Source organism: Gadus morhua, chromosome 7, assembly GCF_902167405.1.
Source record: "Gadus morhua chromosome 7, gadMor3.0, whole genome shotgun sequence".
NCBI classification, from domain to species: Eukaryota; Metazoa; Chordata; class Actinopteri; order Gadiformes; family Gadidae; genus Gadus; species Gadus morhua.
This window is the reverse complement of record NC_044054.1, coordinates 13,896,458-13,918,339: the sequence shown is the minus strand read 5'-3', so window position 1 is coordinate 13,918,339 and position 21,882 is coordinate 13,896,458. Positions and strand designations below refer to the sequence as shown.

The 21,882-nt window shown below is 47.8% G+C and overlaps 1 protein-coding gene across 2 annotated transcripts in view; it reads left to right on the top strand.

Moving 5' to 3' along the window:
* The first annotated feature begins 1,768 nt into the window (after positions 1 to 1,768).
* Positions 1,769 to 21,882, top strand: part of ephb4a (eph receptor B4a) — a 41,693-nt gene continuing 21,579 nt past the window's right edge. Inside the window, exons 1-4 of one of the 2 annotated variants that reach the window (XM_030360979.1) lie at positions 1,769 to 2,750; positions 18,409 to 18,479; positions 19,811 to 20,092; positions 20,930 to 21,317. In XM_030360979.1, coding sequence (XP_030216839.1) covers positions 2,672 to 2,750; positions 18,409 to 18,479; positions 19,811 to 20,092; positions 20,930 to 21,317 — 820 coding nt within the window. In that variant the 5' untranslated portion in view covers positions 1,769 to 2,671. The remainder of the gene's footprint in view (positions 2,751 to 18,408; positions 18,480 to 19,810; positions 20,093 to 20,929; positions 21,318 to 21,882) is intronic. The other variant, XM_030360978.1, reaches the window with a different exon arrangement.

Genomic DNA, 21,882 nt, shown 5'->3' with positions numbered 1-21,882 from the left:
TACCTCAAATTTGTTATTACAGTTCACATCCATTTGATTATACAGCAAAGTAACTAAGAAAATAAAGGTCACAGAATCTTGGACAGGACAAAAGAAAAATCATGGATAATATAATACTACATTTACAACAGTTTTGTCTATAACTCAGATAAAAAGGTTAAGTTATAAACTATTTATTTCTTCCTTAAGAGCTAGAGACTAGCCAAAATGTGTTTAATCCTTTAGTCTGGGATTAAATACTCACTGGTATCATGAGTTTAACTGAGGTTAAACTGTTACAAAAGGTCGGTGCTTTTCTGACAACAAACCAGAAGGGTGTTCAAAAATATACAATGTGTTGGATTGATAGATAAATACGTAGATTTACCCCCCACCAGAATAAATGTAGGATCTCCACCAGGTCACCCTACAATGCATCATAATGCAGGAAATCACATCGATGATATTCAAAATCTGGGGGCTGAGCCCCCCCAAAAGTCAGAACCCAGAGTCGCCCCTGCCCCACTCCATTCCTGACTAAAGTTTAGCCTCAACTGTGTTTTTCTAATCTACTTGGGAGTTAAGGCTTATTTCAATTCGCTGCAGGTGATTCGGTGTGGGAACACGAGGGGTGGGCGGTTGAAACAACATGTTTAAGAGCTATCCAGAATTATTAGAGGACTCTATCAAAGCTATCTCAATAAACTAGGCTGCTCTGGGAAGCCGGCCAAAGCGTCCCTATAAAACAACAGGCACTTAAACAACTCCCAGCCAATAACATCTGTGGTCATAGCGCCGCTATCAGCCATCCTCAAACCAGCAATCTTCCTCTGTGGGACTTCAAACAGCACTTTTGTGCAGGGCTGCAATGTGCAGGGCTGCAAAAGTAACCTCTCCATCTTCTCAACCAGTCCCAATGCAGGCCTTCTGCAGAGACGGGCATGGCTTTCACCGATCCAGACGCATAATAAACTCAGAATCTGTGTGTGGTCTCAGACTTTGACAAAAGCTGTCTTTCTCCTCGCCTACAGCTCCCGCATTCAATGTCACACCGGTCTGAGGTAAGGTGACCTGCAGAGCTGTTTCTGTGGCTGATATGGATGGATGTGCTAGATTGGCACAGGGCTGCTGCTACAGATGAATAGGCTGACAACAAAGCACTCCCTCCCCGTGGAGTTTACCAGCGAGCAGTGTTAGCACCAGTGGTTTAACTAGTGTGTGGTGGTGCATCGTGTTCCCCGCATGCTCAGGCCGCAGAGTGCCAGCTCTTAAATCAGCCGAACCTCTTCTCCCACTGGCACGACGCCCAATGTCCTGTCCTTGCACATATTACTGGAAATTCATAAGACAAACTGAAATTTATTAGAACACACCGACTGTGAGGGTGACCACCACAGAACTCCCTATTGGTCCGCCATCATAGCAGGAAAATACAACTCTGAAATATGCGAGAGCTGTTATGTGTCTCCATAAATTAACGCCTAATATATCTGGCATGGAAGACGTGGAAATAAGCAGAGCAGAAAATGTATACGTTGGAGCCAGGCCCAGGCTCCAAAGGCCCCAACACAGTACCCTGGGTGGTAGACGGAGCCTCTTTCCAGCTCAAACCACGGTGCTGCTGCCACCTAGCGGCGGATTTCACTGTGGAGGGAGGTGTGGGGGGGGCCACACTGTGCAGCAGTTTGCACCGTTGTCGGCGAGGGGTGCTGGGCTAGGGAGAGGGTGGGTGGGGGGACTGTTCACCCCCTCTAAAGTGAGAGTGGAGAGCACTACTAGCAATAGCAGCCAGAGTGGGGAGGAGCGTAGGCGGCCAGCGGAGGTTGCTCGTGCCATTCGTCGACTCGGGTGGCTCAGAGCAGGAGATGTCCACGGAAACTCAACGCAGCTGCCATCCGCCAGACCGATTAGAAACGGGGCAAGTTTTGATGACCTTCTGTTGAGTGATCTATCGGAAGATTGACGGATTGACTGCTGAAGAGACCGCTGAGGAGTGGATTCTCTTGAATCGTAGACAACCTCTTTTTTTGGGACTAAAAGCAGCACCCCCATACATGGAGGCTGTCATAGTGACTCACGTCAAGAAAACTTGAATTGAGCAAGCGAGTAATCCGGGGATAACGCTTATATTAACGTTATTCAGAAACTTCTCAAGCCATGGGCTGTTAAATCGTAGCGTTTGCGGTTGGACCCATTTTTATGATCGATCGGAGGGGATTGCAGGGTAGTCGCCTGAAACCCGCCAACAAAGAGCGTTAAAGAGCAGAACCCAGAGAGTTGGGACTCTCCACACCACTCGGACCTAACGGGATGATGCGGCTCAGTGGCTTCCAAAGGATTTCATAGCTCAGTATTGAACCCAGCGTTGAAGATTTACCCCACATACGCCCACAGGTGGATCACCAGTGAACTCGTCCTCGACGGGGATTTTCTTGGTTCTAACCCAAAAGAAAAAAGTTATGACTGTGCTCCTCTGACATTGATTAGTTTATACTTCTACAAGTTACAGTAATAACCACAAGGACTTGGTTTACTGACCCTGCCTGATTTGACAACTACAAGAAGGATTTGAACTATAGATGGTGACAGGAGCCTGGTCAGTGGGTGCACTGCCCTTCCCGAGCTGCTCTCTATCTCCAGGTCAACCCAGATAGTAGTTCTTCTGTCGGTCTGGTATCATCTCCCTGACGGTATGGATTCGACCACCAAGAAACTGGCGCTGCTGGGATTGGTCCTGCTTGATTTCGTTCTCCTCATTTTTGGAGAAGAAGGTGAGTTTTAGTTACCATATATATGTTGTATGTGTGTGTGTGTGTGTGTGTGTGTGTGTGTGTGTGTGTGTGTGTGTGTGTGTGTGTGTGTGTGTGTGTGTGTGTGTGTGTGTGTGTGTGTGTGTGTGTGTGTGTGTGTGTGCGTGTGTATATATGGATGGATGTCCTAAACTAGCTAATTTTCTGTCTTAATTGGGTTGATTTACCCTTATTTCTGACTCAGTGTTTAAAACACACACACACACACACACACACACACACACACACCCGCACACACTCTTTGCTGCAATTACCACACCAGACGGCCTATTTGCATTCCCATTGTGCTGACTTTTATTGTTGTCCTTGGTATAAAAGTGTTCGAGTCAAAGATGTTGGCAGCCACACGTGATCACGTGGTCTCATGCACTAAAAAGAAGTACTATTTGGTTTTATTGTTGACTCGGCCACACACCCCTTCCAATGCAAGAGGCTCACCCTGTTACATGCAGTAGTGCAGCATCGGTTGATGTTTAAAAGGCCCAAGAGGCGCGTGGCTTGCGTGTCTTCAAAGCTAATTAAGTTCCTAAATCAGTTTTAAAAGCGCTGCGCACGCAGCATGATGGCGTTGTATCCGAGGCTAGTGCTAGTTTTCCAGAGATGGTGGTGACATTTATTGAGTGTTTGAATATGTAATGGTTTCATCCGAAAAACAATGATGCTCAGCATTTTTCTTTTTATATTGAATCAGTTTGTCAAAAGAGATGAGTAGCCAAGAATGCCCAAATCTAATCTCTAAGGATCCAACTATATGGTCGTGACAACTGAAACCCTGTCAGATGTATTTTTATGATGATGGGTTTATGTAGGCGATTCTGGCATAAACTCAACAGCGAAGTGAAATAATGCTGTGAAAGCTGTAGCCAGTGGAGGAATGCTGGGGTTTGGGGGGATAATGCTAGGGTGTTGATACTGTGGGTTTAATTATTGACACGCAGTAGTAAGCCACAGGTAATCCTCTTGGCGAAAGAGTTGCTCAACGCCGACGTGTCAAACTCGATCACTCAAACGACCACTTTTTAATAAAAAAGAATTCAAACGTTGAGCCAGATGTTTATTATCTTTTTAATTGGGTAAAGCCCAAGCGGCGCTCCAGCTTTTCTTTTGAAATTGTAATCTGTGAGCCTGTGCATCGTGTGATGGATTAAATATGGTGTTAATTTTGGTTGATGGTCATGTTGTTGTGCAGTTAAAGCTCCTTTTGGAATTTCCCCTCCAGAACTATACAACTTCTCTGTAAACTATGCTGGGCGGATGTTTGTCTATAGGTTGTAGTGTAGCGGATAAAACTACGTCATTCCATTGTAATGTCGTTTTTTTTGGTCGCCTAGAGACATCACGGTCGCCTATTATTGGCTCATGGTGCCCGATGCCCATGCATGGTGCTCACGGTTGGTCGTAGAATAGTATTAATCCAATTCATCCTTAAACTCCTCCCTCCTACCCACAAACACACCCAAATCATTGTTTATTAAATAATCCGGTATGAATAGTGCCAACTGTATAACCTGTTGTGGAAATACTGGTTTGTGTGTGTGTGTGTGTGTGTGTGTGTGTGTGTGTGTGTGTGTGTGTGTGTGTGTGTGTTTCGATTAACACCGCGGAAAGACTTGGATATTCTGCTAAAACTCTCGCTCTCCCCTCTGTAAGTCCCCCTATATCTGTCTCTCTGTGGCCCTCTTCTGAAGCTCACTGTCTTCCTCTCTCTCTTCTGTATCTCTTGCTCTCTTCGGTCTCTCTCCCTCCCCCTGGCTCTGCTAAGCTCTCTCTATCTTTAAACCTGAGCCACATTGTGAATGCAGGAGACAATGTGTTTCATAGTGTGGATCCAGGATGCCTCATTTGGGCCCCGGAGCCGCTCTTTCACACATGTAGCCTTTTTATCCCTCCTCTCTCCTCACCCCTCTCTCCTTGATGTTTGGGTTCTGCGGTGCTGTCTCGCCCCAGCTCACTGGCTCCCCTGCCGTGAAAGTGTGGATCGGTGCCCAGAAATCCCTTTAAACGGAACCGATATTTATAAGAAAGGGATTTGCATTTAAAGCAACCCTCTCCCCCTCTCTCTCTTTCTCGCTGAAATCCCTCACCCCTTCATCCCCTGCTTCTCAATCCCTGATTAGCTTGCTCAAGAGTTAAACAGGCATCTGAGGGAACAAGTGCTTTCTATCACTCTCCCTCCCTCCCCCCCCCTCCCTCTGTCTCTCTTCCTCGCTCCCTCTGTCTCTCTCCCTCCCCACTGCTATCGTTTCATCCACTCTCTTTCTAACCCTGTTTCATAGCCTCATTCTATGTCTTAGATTTTTTTCCCCGTCTTTTTTTTTAAAAAACTTTTTTTCTCACCCTCTTCCTCCCTCTATCTATCAATATATCTCTTTCTCTGTCATTGAAATGCTTGTGGTTTTGCAGGGGCAGAATTGTTCTCTTTTCCCTCTCTCTCTCCTACCCTTAACTTTCCTTCTTGCTCTCTCGCTCATGGAACGTTTGCGTGTGGCTTGCGGTTTCACAGGGACACAATAGTTCTCTCTCTCTCTCTCGTTCTGACTGTATTTCTCTCTCTCGTGGAAGGGTTGCATGCGGTTTTGCAGGGATGTAATACAGCTCTCTCTCCCCATGTCTCTGTCTCTCTCTCTTGCGGAGGGAGTTGCCTGTGGCCTGTGGTTCTGCAGGGCTAAGATGGTTTAAGCTAATAAGACAACACACCTCCAGCACCTACATCCGTGTCAGGGACAGAACCAAGCTTCCCAGCCAGGATTGTAGCATGCTCTCCTTCCCAATTTCCTGCACAAACACACATGCACAGACACATGCACACACAAGCTCGTATGCACATGCGCACACGCATACATACAAATATCCGTACGAATACACACACACACACACACACACACACACACACCTCCCCTCCTTATTTGGGACTGTGTGTTTGTGTCTCTGTGTAGTAGAGGATACACAAAGTCCCCAGAAAGAAGAGGAACTGTGTGTGTGTGTGTGTGTGTGTGTGTGTGTGTGTGTGTGTGTGTGTGTGTGTGTGTGTGTGTGTGTGTGTGTGTGTGTGTGTGTGTGTGTGTGTGTGTGTGTGTGTGTGTGTGTGTGTGTGTGTGTGTGTGGACGGTAGAGGGACACAATGGGGACAGGCTGCAGTGGAGAGGGAATGAGGCCACCGCATAGCAGCCATGAGCCTCTGAAAACTGCACTCTGGGTACTGTGTGTGTGTGTGTGTGCGCGCTGAAGGAAGGAAAGGCAGATAGTAAGATGAACATAAGTCGATGATCTCGACAGTCAAAGTAAGGACAGAGGAGGACAAGAAAGGGGAGGGAGAGGCAGGGAGGGGGAGATGAAGAGTGAGAGGGATGGAGGGGAAGAGAGAGACGGATGCAGAAGGAGTGTTTTTATGCGGATGTAATGTTTGCACATGGTGGGAGATGTGGGTTATGTATTTTCTGTGTGTGTGTCTGTAGTCGTGCAAATAAAAAGACACCACAAGACAAACAAACGATGGCACCATCACGATGAAAACCTTCTGTAATAGACATGTTTTGTACTTCGAACTGATATGTGGTTCAGTTCGAAGTTTAATTGGCAGGCTTTCCTGCTGGTTGGACTTTAATGATAGCTTCGAAGCGCTGTGGTGGTTGCAGGGTTTTAATATGAGCCGCCGTCAGAGGACATAAACAATAATACGAGAGCGCACGAAATACGTATTGCTGCGTTCAAAAGGCTCTTGAACCTAGTAATGAATAATGGAAAAGGGCGTTGTGGTTCATTGGAGAGGAGGCAGTTTAGGATCAGGGGTCTGTTGCTGTGTGCAGTGGACAAACACAGGGCCATGTTTGTGTGTGGATGCGTTATGTTTGATGAGGATGAAAAGGGAGTCTTTAATCTGGAGGAAATGCTCTGATTCATGCACTTTCATAGACTGTGAGTGTGTATGTGCTCAGTTGCGCCATTAGTATTAACTTGTTGTTTGATCTATTTATTCTTAAACTACGTATTTCCAGCATATACATTTACATAGAAATGACTCAACATTTATAACCTCCATGAGCCTTGCTTGTATCTAACTGCCCTACTTCTGGCATTCTGTGTTGCATGTTCAATCCAACATGCCAGCAGGGCGACATCTAAAACACCAGACTAACATTCCAGCCCCGTTGCTACAGCTCTCTGTGTGCACAGGGCTTACGTGTTCACACTGGCTTCAGAGGAGAATTGTTATGGTCCAAAAGTGGGGCATTTACTGACCGACCCTAGGCAATGCAGACGGCCCTGCTGTGATGTGTTAGGTGAACTGCACATCATCCAAGCTCCTGTCTGTAGGCCTTTCTCTGCCCTGTTGTCGTGGTCGGTGTTGTTGTTGCTGTGCGAATGTGCGATGAATCATGTGTCCTTCGGTGTCTGTGCGGCTCGACTCGTGACAGGAGTCGTCCTGGGGTGTTGCGTCCGTCTGTCTCGTGAGTAGGTACGTGCTACCCAAACGTCGGAGACACCGTCGTGCATTAACGGACATATCACTTATAGCGATCTATCATTATTAACACCAAGCTTGGTAATAAGTGTAAAGTCACGTCTTCTTCCCCGACGCATTCATCTTTATAAGCATGTGTCGTTGTGGATCGTGCGGTGCTCATGTCCCCTGGACGCGGCTGTCAACGTGTCACGTGTTGGACGTCTCAGACCCAGGGATTTGTCCCGGTGACACCGAGCCAACCACACGGCGGGCTGAGAGTCCTCTGGCGCCTCTTCCCTTTTAGAAGTGTCAAACCTGGTAGATGGTTTATTTAGCGGCGGTCTGCGTCGATGGCTTCAAGCTGTCAGGCCTCCCCGCGCTGCTTAGTCAGATGGTTGCTCCCCACAACAGATACATCCTGCGTCCCGTCTGCCTCGCTAAGGCCCTTTGATACAAAAGCTAACTTCTGAGTAAAGAAAGCGACGTCTTCCCCCCCCCCCCAACCACCCGGCCCCACCTCCCCTCCTCCACCTCTCCTTCTCTTCTTTCCCAAGCTCATTTAAAATGTCTGTTTTTGTGCACCTCATGAAACATTCTACCCCAGAGTAAGAAGGTTTTGTGTGTGCGGGGGGATTTCAGAACACAAGACTCTCCAAAAAGAAAGGCGGAATGAGGGCATCTAATACATATTCATCTCGACGGTCCTCACAACTTCTAATTGGCTGTTGGAGCAGTTGAGACGCACTCTTGCCTCTGTGCTATTTTAACTCGCCGCGTCAGTCGGATGCTTTTCAGTTAAAGTCAACGAGTTTGAGTGTTTGATATTAAAGCGGCACATAAAACACACAGTTATCTGGATAATGACATTTTCGTGCCACGGTAGGGGTTAGCGTCGCTGTGTCGCACAAAGGGACGGTGGAGAAGCAATTACGCTATTAATGCTAATTGCAATAACGCTGCTTGCCTTTTATTTAGCCCATGCTTTTATTCAAAGCAACCTTTGTTGACTACGAATGGGATCGCATGGAGCTGGAAGTGTCGAGGCGTCTCACTACCCAGCATGCCGAGAGCCAACTGCTAATACTGCTTACATGACTACAACCACCACGAGCATGCCTATGTTAAAGATTTAGGATTGCCGATACACTGACATTCTCTGTCTACCACACACGCACACGCATCCACACACATTCCACGCCTTTGTGTGCTCTCCCCAGACCCCGTCCTTGGCGGTGCACACCACAGATAAGACACTAATCCGTTGCGTGATGAATCGGGCCTGTCGGCTGTCGGTCCGTCGCGCCGCAGAAATCGAAAGACAAGATAAACACAGCGAAAAACCACAGTAGCAAAGGTGGCTAGTTTAGTGTTGCTGTCCTCCTCCTCCTCATGCACCACCACCAGCACCACCAACACCCCAGCAAATCTAAATCCTTACCCGCCCGGAGGTGCTTGGAGGCTGGGGTCGGCTCACCGCACAGGTGAGCCGACCCCAGCCTCCAAGCCCTCTGGGCGGGCTGGGATAACGGAGTGGTGCCCCTGGTCATGGGGGATGTATGGGGAGGGTTGAAGGGGGGTTAAGTAAAGGATAACCCGTATCTCGTGTGGGGGGACCAGACCGCAGATATGGGAAAGGGTGTTGCACAGGTGTATGCTTTTTGCACATTCAATCATGACCGGTCTTCCAATTATTATATATATTTTATGTTGCACACAATTGAACAAAATTGCCAGACACATAACGACATGCACGCATAAATCATGGGGAAAGCGAGGAAAAATTAAATGAGTACTGTTAGAAAAAATTGGTTGAATGCAGGTTATCTATGCACGTTCATGGTCTGTTCTGCATGTATGTATGCAGGCTTTTCCATAAATGATGGGTCCATGTATATGTTCTTCCTGTGCTCCAACTCCTAGTTTCTATGCTGCTCTTGTTCTACCGTTTTGAAGCTAATAGGTGTTGTATCATACTGATGGCGCTTGGTTGGTACAGGCTAGTCGGGTTTCAACGCGTGAAAGACATGACCCGACGGTAATTAAGCTAACATAAATCGCTGGGGTGAGGGGGAAATTATTAAATTACCTCCATATTTCACGCACCTTGGCATATGGTGGTTTATAAATGAGTTTTTTCTCCCTAATATCCCTACAGAGCCTTGGGGTATTATCATTTACTAAAGTTAATAAATCATAGTTTCTCCCAAAAAAAAGACTATCCAAGCCTCAATCTTGGGAGTCCTGTGTTTACAAAAACACGCCAATGTTCTCAAATGAATGATGCAGCAACCACTACATGGAAATACAATTATTATCTCCCCTTTAATGAAACCAAAACCATTATCTTACCTAATGAGCATATTTCTTCTGCTTTAGAAATACATAAGAATTATCACTATTTTGAAGCCCGCCTGAACAAAAAGTAACAGAGCATCTAATATTTTGGATATTAATATTTTTTTTACATTTTGGAATGTGTCCTGGTTAGATTAGATTAAATTAGTGATGATATGTCGCCGTGACGAAGACAGCTGTGGTACAGATGTTCACCCACCAGAGATTTTGTTAAATGTATCCAAGAAATACACACTGCAGGGAACGCATTGCACACTTCCCACCAAGTGTGTGTTCTGAAGTCAGGGAATAGCTATTACAAGTTTTATTGTGTATGCATAATAAACCAGTACTAAGATTTACCATTGGGGATATTTTGTAAATATCCCAAATACATACTTCTGTATAATCCCGTTTTATTTGATGCATTTATTGTGACAAAGCCATGTCAAGCCCGACTAAACCTGGAATAGGTTTTCATCTCATGTTTATTTTGTTCTTTATTCTTCGCACTCTGAGGTCTTTTTGAAGGTTGCGATTTGTTGCAAAACAAAGGTAACCCCCATAGACCTTCCAACTTCCCTGCATTTTTTTATTGCTATTTTATATTAATGTTGTTATTCATTTCTGAAGAGATAAAGAGAACACTGCGGCCGCCATTAGCATTTTTTTTAAGAGGGCTGAACTCTCATCATAACACATTGGTATTCATCGGCGCGTTTCAAAGAACATTTTTAATTTGGGATTCAAACAACATTCTCAGCGCGGGTTGCTTCCTGTCAACAATCGGTCCCACCTCTTCGTCACGGCTCTGGAGATAATCTATTTCCTCTCTCGTGGACGTGGTCGCCTGGCGTCGACGCAAGCGGCGTTCTGTAATTCTGTTGATTAAAAACGGGGACACGGCCGTTCCACTGTCCTACTGCGGGACGCACACTGCTTGTTGTGTGCCGGCATTAAGAAGCGAGGGTAAAACTCATTACGTCTAGCGAGTGATATAATGTAGCATAACAGTGGATGCTTCATCCTCCATTAACCTTAGTTTCCCATGCAAGCGGGTTAGGCCATTTATACCGACTTGATTCAATTATGTATTCGTTATCCCCCGCTTGACTAATGCACCCATCTCACCTGCTGCTCTCCCCAAATGAATCGGAGGGAGCTGCCAGATTCAGAGCCGGGCGCTGGGGGTCGTACCCCCGACCTTGGGAGGAGCACCTTATGTTTCGTGCACTTCTCCGAAAAATATCAAGTTTAAAAACTGATTGGGATTCTGAACCGTGTTGGAACGATTTTGCACAGAACCGTCCAAGGGCACCAACATGCGCACTGTTTGTTTGTGTGTGTGTGTGTGTGTGTGTGTAGCCCCTCATCCTTTTCTTCAGAATGACTGCCTTGTCGTTTTGTTTCCCAGGAAACAAGTTACGGTAGATAAATACAACTATGAAGGTCATCACACCCACTCTCCAGCTGGGGGAAGTTTTGACTCCGAAGAGTGGGGTTATGCTGCTCTCCGGTCCGGTTGTCAAACTGTTTGGTTCAGCACGGCCTCTTTGTGCTCGCATTCACAATTCCGATGGTTCTCGGCCTCCCTTAAGTGAGTCACTTGTCACTCGTGTGAAAGAGTCTGATGCCCAACGACTCAATGTAAGGATGTTGGCAGCAGGACGGGGGGGGGGGGGGGGGGGGGGGGCGGCGGCTAAACGCAACATCACAAAGCGGTAGCCACCGTGGAGGTGTGAAGCGCTGCTCATCGTTCTCCACTCTTGTCTCCGCGTTTGGCTAAATCACCGACCCCGCTAACGTCTCCAGTTCCCGCTCCGCCCTAACGGAGAGACTTCCTGCCGTCATAAAGCACCCGGGACATAACAACCCCCATTGATATGCAAGCCTTACAGAAGAAGAAGAAGAAGAACAAGAAGCACATCAACACCTTTACTCCCCCCCCCCCCCCCCCCCCCCCCCTCTTTCCTCACCTCCCTCCACTCCATCCAGTCACACCTTCCATTAATGGCTCACCTGTATCCACAGAGGTGGTGAGGGGCCACTCCCGGTCTCAGATCAGAGGACACAGTGGGGGGAGGGGGGGGGGGCTGCTCTCGCTTTGCTTGTTGTGATGAATGATGTGTGTCAGGAGAAGCCAGACGAACCCCACGCACACACGACCCCAGTATACACACAAGCATTGCACGTAGTGACTCACGTACACTCGCATATACACACGGACACGCTCGCGCCGTAACAATCACACAAAAGCACTCGCACAGTAACAATCACGCAAACACAGACACAGATCCCAACCCCCCCCAGCATGTACATCCTCACACGTAATCACATTCGCAACTCAACACACAAACAAACCCACACACACACCCACATACACATACACTGACGTGTACGAACGAACACACACACACACACACACACACACACACACACACACACACACACACACACACACACACACACACCGGGAGACGAGAAGGAGAAGGGCACCCCAGGAAGCGCAGGTCTATATTTTTACCAGCCACACAGACACAACTTTGTGTCAAAGACACCAAACAGTAGGGAGTGCATTGTGTTTGGAGCCTCCGAGCACTCATGGCTCACGTTCCACAAACACAATGGATGACCCACGGAAATGAGTTCAAAGCTGGCGAGCAGAGAAGCGCCACAATGCCACAATGACCATCTCCCCAAATTATTATATTCTCCCCCCAGAACACTGGCAGTGATAAATAAAATTATCGTCTCCCTGTGTTGGTTATCCTATGACACTGGGATACTGACCTGTTAAAAAATGTATTGGATTTATTATTGTGTTGCTTGCTAGCTTGCTATCGGCCTTCTTGCGCTGTATATCGGTTTTGATTTTGGTTTTATATTGGGTTGCTTGCTAGCTTGCAACGTGGCTTTTTGAACTGTGCGTGTTATGATTAGTTTGTTTATTGTATTGCGGTAGTTTGCGATGCAGCGTATTGGGCTGTGTGTTTATATATTTTATCGTGTTGCTAGCTAGCTGTGTGGCGCTGCGTTGGGTTGATTACAGGGGGAAACCGGGGGACTCATTAACGTCTGAATGGAGATACTGTGATTGCTTTGTTGTTCTTTTTGTTTGTCATTGGAAATTACAACCTAACAGGCAGATGGGGTAAACAAACACAAACGTTTACACGTGCAGGCCTTTAGCGAGATGTAGCCGCGCTGTGAAGCGGTGAATTCCTACCTACCGCTGATGCGGCTTGACACTCGATAGCAGAAATATTATGGTGATAGTGTTTTGACCTTAACTAATGGTAACCAGGTGTGTTTTGTGAGGCTATTTTCAAAGGAGAACCTCCCATCGCAACAACCGCCTCCATTTTGAAGCATAGGAGCATTGGAAGGCTAGTTAATATGTGTGTATTATGTTATTTCGGTCAGTTAAATGTATACTGACATCAGGACAATGTCATTATTGGGATGCATTTTTGTGGTTGAATCCGCCACAGAGTTTCTCATGCGAGAGGTGGGATTTTATGGTATATTTCCTGATTCATTGATATAGGATTCGACATTTCAGTACGACTCTCTCGAAATCCTTGCCCCAAAAAAATCCCATTATGCATTCTGATGTAAGGCCTACCAGCCCTGTAGCCTTTTCTGTCGAAAAAAGTGTCACCTTTCTTGCCTCCTGGTAAAACCCCGGCCTCGTTCTCATCCATCTTCCACCTCTTTGTCCTATTTCTCAGATTCCTGTGTCCCCAGGCTCCTCTGTTCGCCTCTTCTCTCTAGGTGAAGAGGGGGTAATTGGTACTTGATTTTTTTTTTCTTTAATTAAAATGGGTTTTAATTGTGGCTGATGCTAGACATACAATTTCGTTCTATCGCACCCCAGAGTCCATAAAGAGAGTCGAGTGAGAGAATGTGGAGAACATGGAGAGTCACAAAGACAGACGTTGGCACACGGTTAGAAGGGGTTGTTAAAATCGGGTCAGTATTGTTCGGTATCTGTCAGATCTGAGGTTCGGTGATGTGAAATCAAAGCCCTGTTGCAGCATAGGCAAGAATCCATCCGCCTCAATTTGAAGGACAGGATTGAAATACTATTTTGTCCTCTGTGAGTTTAAGGGTTTCCACATTTATTGCAAATTTATCTAACCATAATCTACAGGCAAGACAGGGTGAGGGATGTGTGTAACTTAATAGAGCAACGTTTCTTTGCCATGATTTCTTGCCACTCCGAAGCCAAATTTTCAATTTTTAAAGGTGTTGTTTTGGATAAGAAAACTGGTTAGGAATAGAGTGCTGCTTTTATTATTAAGGCTTCTTAAGAACAAGCTGAACCTTTCGCTGCTTCAAGCTGAATCTGTACCTGCTAGTAAAGAGCTGTGATGGTGTGAGGGCTAACAGACTAGGTAACATCTCAATGGACTCCTGTATGATTTTAGTTGGGACAGGCTGTGCTGATCAGTTTGTAGACTTCAAATATTTTACCAAGCTGGCTAAGAAAATTGCCCATAAGGCGAGACACACAGGAATTCATCTGAGTTGCGGTGCAGACGCTGAAAATATTTTAGAGGAAAATGGGGTTCAAATTGGTAAAATAATCGGAGTTTTTTAATGTACAGATGGAACTGCTTCTAAAAGGAACATTCTCAACTCACAGGAGGTTAAAAGAGCCGATTTATTACTGCAGTATTAAACAGGACCCTGGAGTGGTTCAGATATATAATGTTTGAGAGATATTGTGCGCTTGACTTTATTGGGCCGCTTTGCAGTATAACTGAAACCCAAGTCTAAAGATCCATGGGAATATCAAAGGAGACCTAAAGTCTGTCTTTCTTCCACTCTTCTCCACGCGGCTTTTCCGACAGTTTCCTCTAAGTGTGTGTGTGTTGGTGTGTGTGTGTGTGTGTGTGTGTGTGTCGGTGTGTGTCGGTGTGTGGGTGTGTGTGTGCGCGCATTTCGTCAGGGGGCTGGGTCTGCCTGGTTTGGCTTTAGGGTGAAAATAGGAGTGAAGAACGGACAAGCAGGAGAGATTAAAGAGATTCAATACATCCTCAGTGGTTTGACCCAAGACAGGACTCGATAGAGCAGGTGCTGAGGCCCTGGGTGTGAGACGGGCAAAGCCGGCTGCTGGGAGAACAGGTCATACAGAGGCAACATGGACAGTGTATTCTGCACCAACTGCTGGGAGAACACGTCATAAGGAGGCATCATGGACAGTGTGTTCTAGGGAGGAGGAGGTACGGTGTCAGTTGGAAGTAGAACTCACTGACGATCAGTTTTGATGTGTGTTTGTCACAACGACATTTGTCGTGTCTTTTTTTATGATGATTTTCGGGATTTTATTTAAGACGTTGACTTTAATATTATTTTATTGTTTACCAAGTTACAAATGTGCAATATGTATATTATATTATGAACTATATTAAAGATAAGTATGTCCACTGTTTTAAATTAGAGAATTATATCTAGTTCTAGGGTATCGTTTTCGATAGCAGCTTAAGCGTGTCTGCGAACCACGTAGAAAACGAGAATTGAACGCATTTGAAAAAATGGTCTGATGGAAAGACATTTTTCCATGTTGAAAAGGAATAAAACCCGTGCGTTGGTCCCCGTCTGCGACTCAGACGGGGGGTTCTGGTATCTCGTGACCCGAGGTAATGAAGATAAACGTGCTACGCTGGGACGACTCGCAGCAGCCCCCGCTCCACAGATCTGCTTCCAACCCAGAGAGCAGAACTTGGCCGGCGAAAGCGGCCTCCAGAACCGACTCCCAGATTATTTTATTTATCATAGTCACATGCACATCATACATGCATGTGGTTGGGCGTAACGCGGAGCCCCGGGCCACTCGGCTTGAACTCAATTACAGTTTCCATCCGCGCTGCGCTCTCTCCTGGCTCCTCCGCCGGGCTCGCAGGCCAAAAACAAGTCCTTCTGCCGGGTGGATAAGGACTATTGTGCTGTAATCACCCCGCATGTGTCGTTTTGGGGCGTCAAATCGGGCCCAAAGACGCCTTTCGCCATTGTTTTTACGTTACAATTTATCTGGGGTCATTTATTTTCCAGTGGTGGCAGAATGTGGGTGGATGAATGTGAGAGGGAAATGCTGGCTCTGTCCGTGGCAGGCTGGGGGCACAGGGAGAGAAAGGCCCAGCATGCATCTGGTTCGATGGAAATACTCATGCTTTCATGAGGTCACTCCCTCATAGTTTCTCCCTCTCCCTGTTTCGTCGAGTCACTGTCATCTAGTTACTCTCTCTTGCAGTTTTCATGCATTCACCCTCTGAGCGGTGTAACCCTCTCGAGCATTCACCCTTTCATGCATTACCCTCTCATGGAGTCACCCTTTCATGGAGTCACCCTTTCATGTAGTCACCCTCTCATGTAGTCACCCTCTCATGTAGTCACCCTTTCATGGAGACACCCTTTCATGCAGTCACCCTTTCATGGAGACACCCTTTCATGCAGTCACCCTTCCATGGAGACACCCTTTCATGTAGTCACCCTTTCATGGAGACACCCTTTCATGCAGTCACCCTCTCACGGATTTGCCTTCCCAGGCAGCCACCCTCCCATGCAGCCACCCTTCCATGCAGTCAGCCTCTCTGCGGAGCACCAAGCCTCATTTAGCGTAATTATAGAGTGATGGTAAACAGTGATTACTATTCTTGGGTGGCGGGGAGTTTTCCTTGGGCTGCTCAGAACCAGCTCATGCTGCCACGGCAGGTGTGTGGAGGGTGGGAAGAGAGGAAGAGAGCGACGAAGTGAGCCAACTCGAGGCTTAAATGATCACCGGCGAGGTCGGTCTCTCACTTATGGAATATGTGCTTCAGTGGTAAATCACAGAGCAGGTAAATTACAGCTCAGCTCTGCTTTTTGGGGCATATAAAAAACCTGGGTATGAAGTGTGTTGGCCATGCACCTGGCTCTTATTTTGAAGCCCCTCGTGTTGCTCTCTTTGAGGGCGATGGTGTGTTGCGGTTCTCTTTGCCCTTATTCATTCATCACAAGCGACAACGAACGGTGAATTAGGCCGATACGAGGGCTGAGAGGGGGAGGAGGGGAGGGTGGGGGGGGGGGGGGGGGGGGGGGGTCAAGGCCGGGGAAGGGTTGGATCCCGGGTAAAAATGGGTTCGGAACTGAAGGGGTTCCACCTTGTGGTGACAGCCCCGTGCCCTTCAGCTGCTTCGCGGGGTCGGAGCAAAGTCTTCCGCAAAGAAAAACTAAAGAAAGTCTAACAGGCGAGTGGAGAGGAGACTCTGGCCTGCATTACAGAAGACCTGGTGCTCATCTAAAACAACCCCTTTGCTCGACTGTAAACATGTCAGCTTGTAGCTCGGTTCGAGTCGGGCTCCTCGGGGACGCATCCTGTCCAGAGATCTAGGGGAGGGCCGTCCTACATGTCCTACTACATGATCTACACAGCAGAACCGCCCGTCTGTGATTAACAAAGTACCATCTTATCATCTGCATTTCGTTGCCTGAATCCAACGCAGAATGAATAATAGTCGTATTGTAGCATTGCCTCGTCGTTCCGAGTTAAGTCTCCCTTAAGCCTTACCTGTCAACCATTGTCCTTCACTGCTTCTTTGTTTTGTATTTGGTATTACTCTAGGGAGACATGTCTGTTTCTGCCCTCTGCAGTCATAACACACAGGCGGGGATTTGCGGTTTTGCTGTTTGTACAGCCCTAAAGAGTTAAAAGGGAGAAGAGAGGCCATAACAAGAATCCATTTGATGTAAACCCTAAACGGCGCAATAAAGTGTTTGTCGAGCATACCGACACAGTTCCTCCATGAGGTTGTTTTTTCTCTGAGTTTTCCCTCTTTTGTCCGTTTGCCATGACGCCGTCTAGACGTTGTTCGTCACGACCTGTACTTTGTCGACGTCCAGGAGAACCTTCAGTAATGGCTGTCGGTCAGCGTGGCGACTGATCTGGTGCTTGAGACGCCCGGGGCTAATGATGTTGCAGAAGGTCAAGATAGCGTTGCACTGAGCGAGATACAAGCCCTCCAGTAGACAAGGGCTGTTGTTTTTTTTAATAGCTTGCCTGTGACGTTTTGCATTGTTTCAAAAATATGCATCGCCCGTGTGCACGGAACTATCCAGAATCCTGATGAGAAGAACGGCAGCTGCTGATAGTGAGCTGTCCGCCTGCCCTTTAAAAGATTACACACAAAATCAATTCAGTTGCAATCACGGCTCATGTCGGAGCGAGAGCTTAAACGCTTATTTTGTTGTCTCAGTGTGTGGGTGTTTGTGTTTGTGTGTATGTGATTGTGTGTCTGTGTTGGTTTGTGTGTGTACATGAGTGTCAACAAAAGAGACACTCCGGCACACGCGTGCGCATGGATGTGCGCGTCCTTGTGTGAGCAAGTGTGGCATTTATTGTTGATTAGCTTGTTAGATTTTCTTTCCTTCTTGTTCCCAAGTCAGTAGGACTGAGGCTCTACGACGTAGATGTCGGTATGTCATTGTATACATATTTACAAATAGGTCCAGACCTGATACCTGAGACTCTTCATGACAATCTGGAACTATGAATGTATTTGGATGGATACTATTTGTACATCTGATTCTGAATGTATTTGTATACACTTCATGCATACCTTAAAGTATGTGTGTGTATTTGTACACACTTGGCCATGTGTATACCTAATTGTGTGTGTGTGTGTGTGTGTGTGTGTGTGTGTGTGTGTGTGTGTGTGTGTGTGTGTGTGTGTGTGTGTGTGTGTGTGTGTGTGTGTGTGTGTGTGTGTGTGTATAGACATACAATGTATAAACGTAATACTTTGTGTGTGTATTTGTCCACACTATGCGTATACCTAATACTATGTGTGCGTTTCACAGAGATTCTGATGAACACGAAGGCAGAAACGTCAGACCTCCGATGGACCATATACCCGCGCACCAAACCTGAGGTATGAGCACGAATCCCTGGTGCATACTGGCTGTGCTGCTTGGGTTCGATGAGCAAGGCACCTCACCCCTAACTCCTCCAATGTAGTGGTGTGTGTGTGTGTGCGTGTGTGTGTGTGTGTGTGTGTGTGTGTGTGTGTGTGTGTGTGTGTGTGTGTGTGTGTGTGTGTGTGTGTGTGTGTGTGTGTGTGTGTGTGTGTGTCGTGTGTGAGAAGGTGTGCGTTCCTGCGTGTTTGGATGTGTGCTGGGGAATGTGTGTGTTCTGCATGTGTGGGTCTGGAAGTGTACGAGTGTGTTTCATATGAAGGCTAACATTTAGGGGGCGAACCGGGCGGTGGGGGAGTAAGGACACATCACATTAAACCTGCCACAGCGCACATCCGCCTCCCCCAATTACGTTGTGAGTTATGCGACGGAAAACACTTTGATAATCCCCCCAAAGCGCCCCGGCAGACATTTAATAATGCCACTTTTTTTTTCACCAGCCGTTCTCCTCAAAGGGCTAATTTGGTATTCTCAGCAGGGTGTCCCAGTGTGTGACTTTAACCAAAATGTCAAACAGAACCGGAAAATACCAGCGTCAAACTTTCCTGTTTCACCCGACATCAACTGTCGGGTGTTGTGGGTGCGAGCATCGCGGTGTTTGAGGCGTGCCAGCGGAGCTGTGCTACGAGGCTCCCGTCGCTACTCCGGGGTAGCTAGCTGCTCCGTAGCGTCCCTACTTTTAGCAGAAAATGAAGAGTGACGGTTTTCTTATTAAATTAAAGCCCTGTGATTTTAGCGGCCACATTACTTATAAATGCCACTTTTCCGCTTGTTTATTTAAAGGCTCTCTGGGCGGCGGTCAGGTTTGTTAAAAGATATTTGAAGAGACGACTCGTACGACCGTTGTGTGTCCAGTGGTCGTTTCTACTTGTGGAAACTGGGAACGTGTACTCCCAGTAAAAAACACATCTGGGAATCGCTTTACAACCCGGGTTTAAATATGAGCCGGAGTCACATTTCCTCCCGCCTCGAGACTTCAGCCCTGACGAGCTCTGGTATTCGCCGAAATATGAAATTGCAATCAATAGTATCGTGTGAATTACCAAAACTCATCAACCATGCCTGTTGATGAATGGAATGCTTCGGTTTGGCTATTCGCTGGCGTCAGTTGGTCCTGATTGATGGTCAGCCTCTCTCTTGTTCTTCTTGTAAATGTAGCATCGGTTCTGGTTTGGTCAGTGGTCCACCTGTCATTGGCGCTCTTCTTGTGACTTGACAAAGGGACTGCGTTCAAAGTTCAGCCTGTTCAATGTTGTGATCGCCCCCCCCCCCCCCCCCCCCCCCCCAGTGGGAGCAGCTCAGCGGCCTGGACGAGGAGAACAACAGCGTGCGGACCTACGAGATCTGCCAGGTGGACAGCGCGTCCAGCCACTGGCTGCGCAGCGGGCTGATCCTGCGGCGCGGCGCGTCCCAGGCCTACGTGGAGCTGACCTTCACCATGATGGAGTGCTCCTCGCACACCACCCACCACCGCAGCTGCAAGGAGACCTTCAACCTCTACTACTACCAGGCCGACTCCAACGAGGCCACGGACACGCACCCGCCGTGGATGGAGAACCCCTACACCAAGGTACGCGCTCGTACATTGTAGTACGCGCTCGTACATTGTAGTACGTGGGCGTACATTGTAGTACGTGGCCGTATGCGGTCAGCCCCGCCCCGGATGGGAAGAGAACCCTCTTTTATTGTCACCGAATTAAGACCTTAGAATTTTGATTAATTTGTATATTAGATGAGTATATTCATTAATTGAGTATATTAGTATTACTATTTATTTTAAGTAAGTGGTGAGAGTAACTTCTACTGCATTTCCCCTCGAGTGATTAATGGAGTACTTGGTTAGCCTACTTACTTACACTGAGGTACAGTGTTGTATTGACCCAACTCTTTGGATGGCATTACAACCGCTTTGTTATGAACTTTTGCCTGTCGTCGCTTCATTTTATCCTGAGTAGTTTTTGCGTCATCATTATCATCCATTATCACCAAGGGTTTCCCCCTCCGGGATTAAGAGAAGGATCTTATTTCTTATCTTAGTTATGAGCAGGTCTCTCTGGGGTCTAGAGTGGGCCGTACTGCCCCCACTCTCCCACCTGCCTTTCTGTTTAAAACCGTACTACTTACTCATCACACACACACACACACGCACGCACACACACACACACACACACACACACACACACACACACACACACACACACACACACACACACACACACACACACACACACACACACACACACACACACACCCCCCCCCCCCCCCCCCAACCAACCAACCAAACATTACATAGGCATGTCGGAGCGCCATTGTTTCCCGCCGTGATCCTAATCTCCGGGCGGTGGATCCTGGCCTGACCGTGTGCGCTCGTCGTCCTTCCCCCCCCCCCCCCCCCCCCCCCCTCTAGGTGGACACGGTGGCCGCCGACTTCCTGCTGCGGAAGGGCGGGGAGCAGAAGTTCAACGTGAAGACGCTGCGCCTCGGGCCGCTCTCCATGCGGGGCTTCTACCTGGCCTTCCAGGCGCAGGGCGCCTGCATGGCGCTGCTGTCGGTGCGCGTCTTCTTCAAGAAGTGCCCGTCCATGGTCAGCGCGCTGTCCTCCTTCCCCGAGACGGTGCCCCGCACCCTGGTGCAGGAGGCCCAGGGCGTGTGCGTGGCGGACGCCGCCCAGCAGGGCCGGCCGCGGCCCCCCAAGCTCTTCTGCGGCGAGGACGGCCAGTGGGTGGGGCAGCCCACCACCTCCTGCGCCTGCCTGCCCGGCTTCGAGGCGGCGGACGGGAGCACCGTCTGCCACAGTGAGTAGGGGCGAGAGACCTAGGGAGGGAGGGAGGGAGGGGGAGAGAGAGAGAGAGAGAGAGAGAGAGAGGGGAATACACACACACACACACACACACACACACACACACACACACACACACACACACACACACACACACACACACACACACACACACACACACACACACACACACACACACACACAAGGTCTGGGGGGGTCATAGATTGATTGAGATTGTGTGCAGCCCTCCGTGATGTAACCGTCTCCCGTCTCTCTTAATGATGATACATTTCTAAATGTTATTCATCCACTCTTTTCTACACACTCGGAGACAAGGCCATAAAATACGGGACAAAAAAACAAACATCAATCAATTACAAAGTCCCATCCAAGCATTTGATGCCGTGGAGAGATAGACGTTACACGCGATCAGAAAAAAAACGGTGGGATAAGACCCCCTTGTAGTGATGTCACCGTCACCCATCCATCTTGATGGAGGTGAACTTTATAAACCCCGTGGGATTCGACGTCTCCACCTGGGAAACCGCCTTCGCAGACGGGAGAGCTGGTTCTTTTCCAGT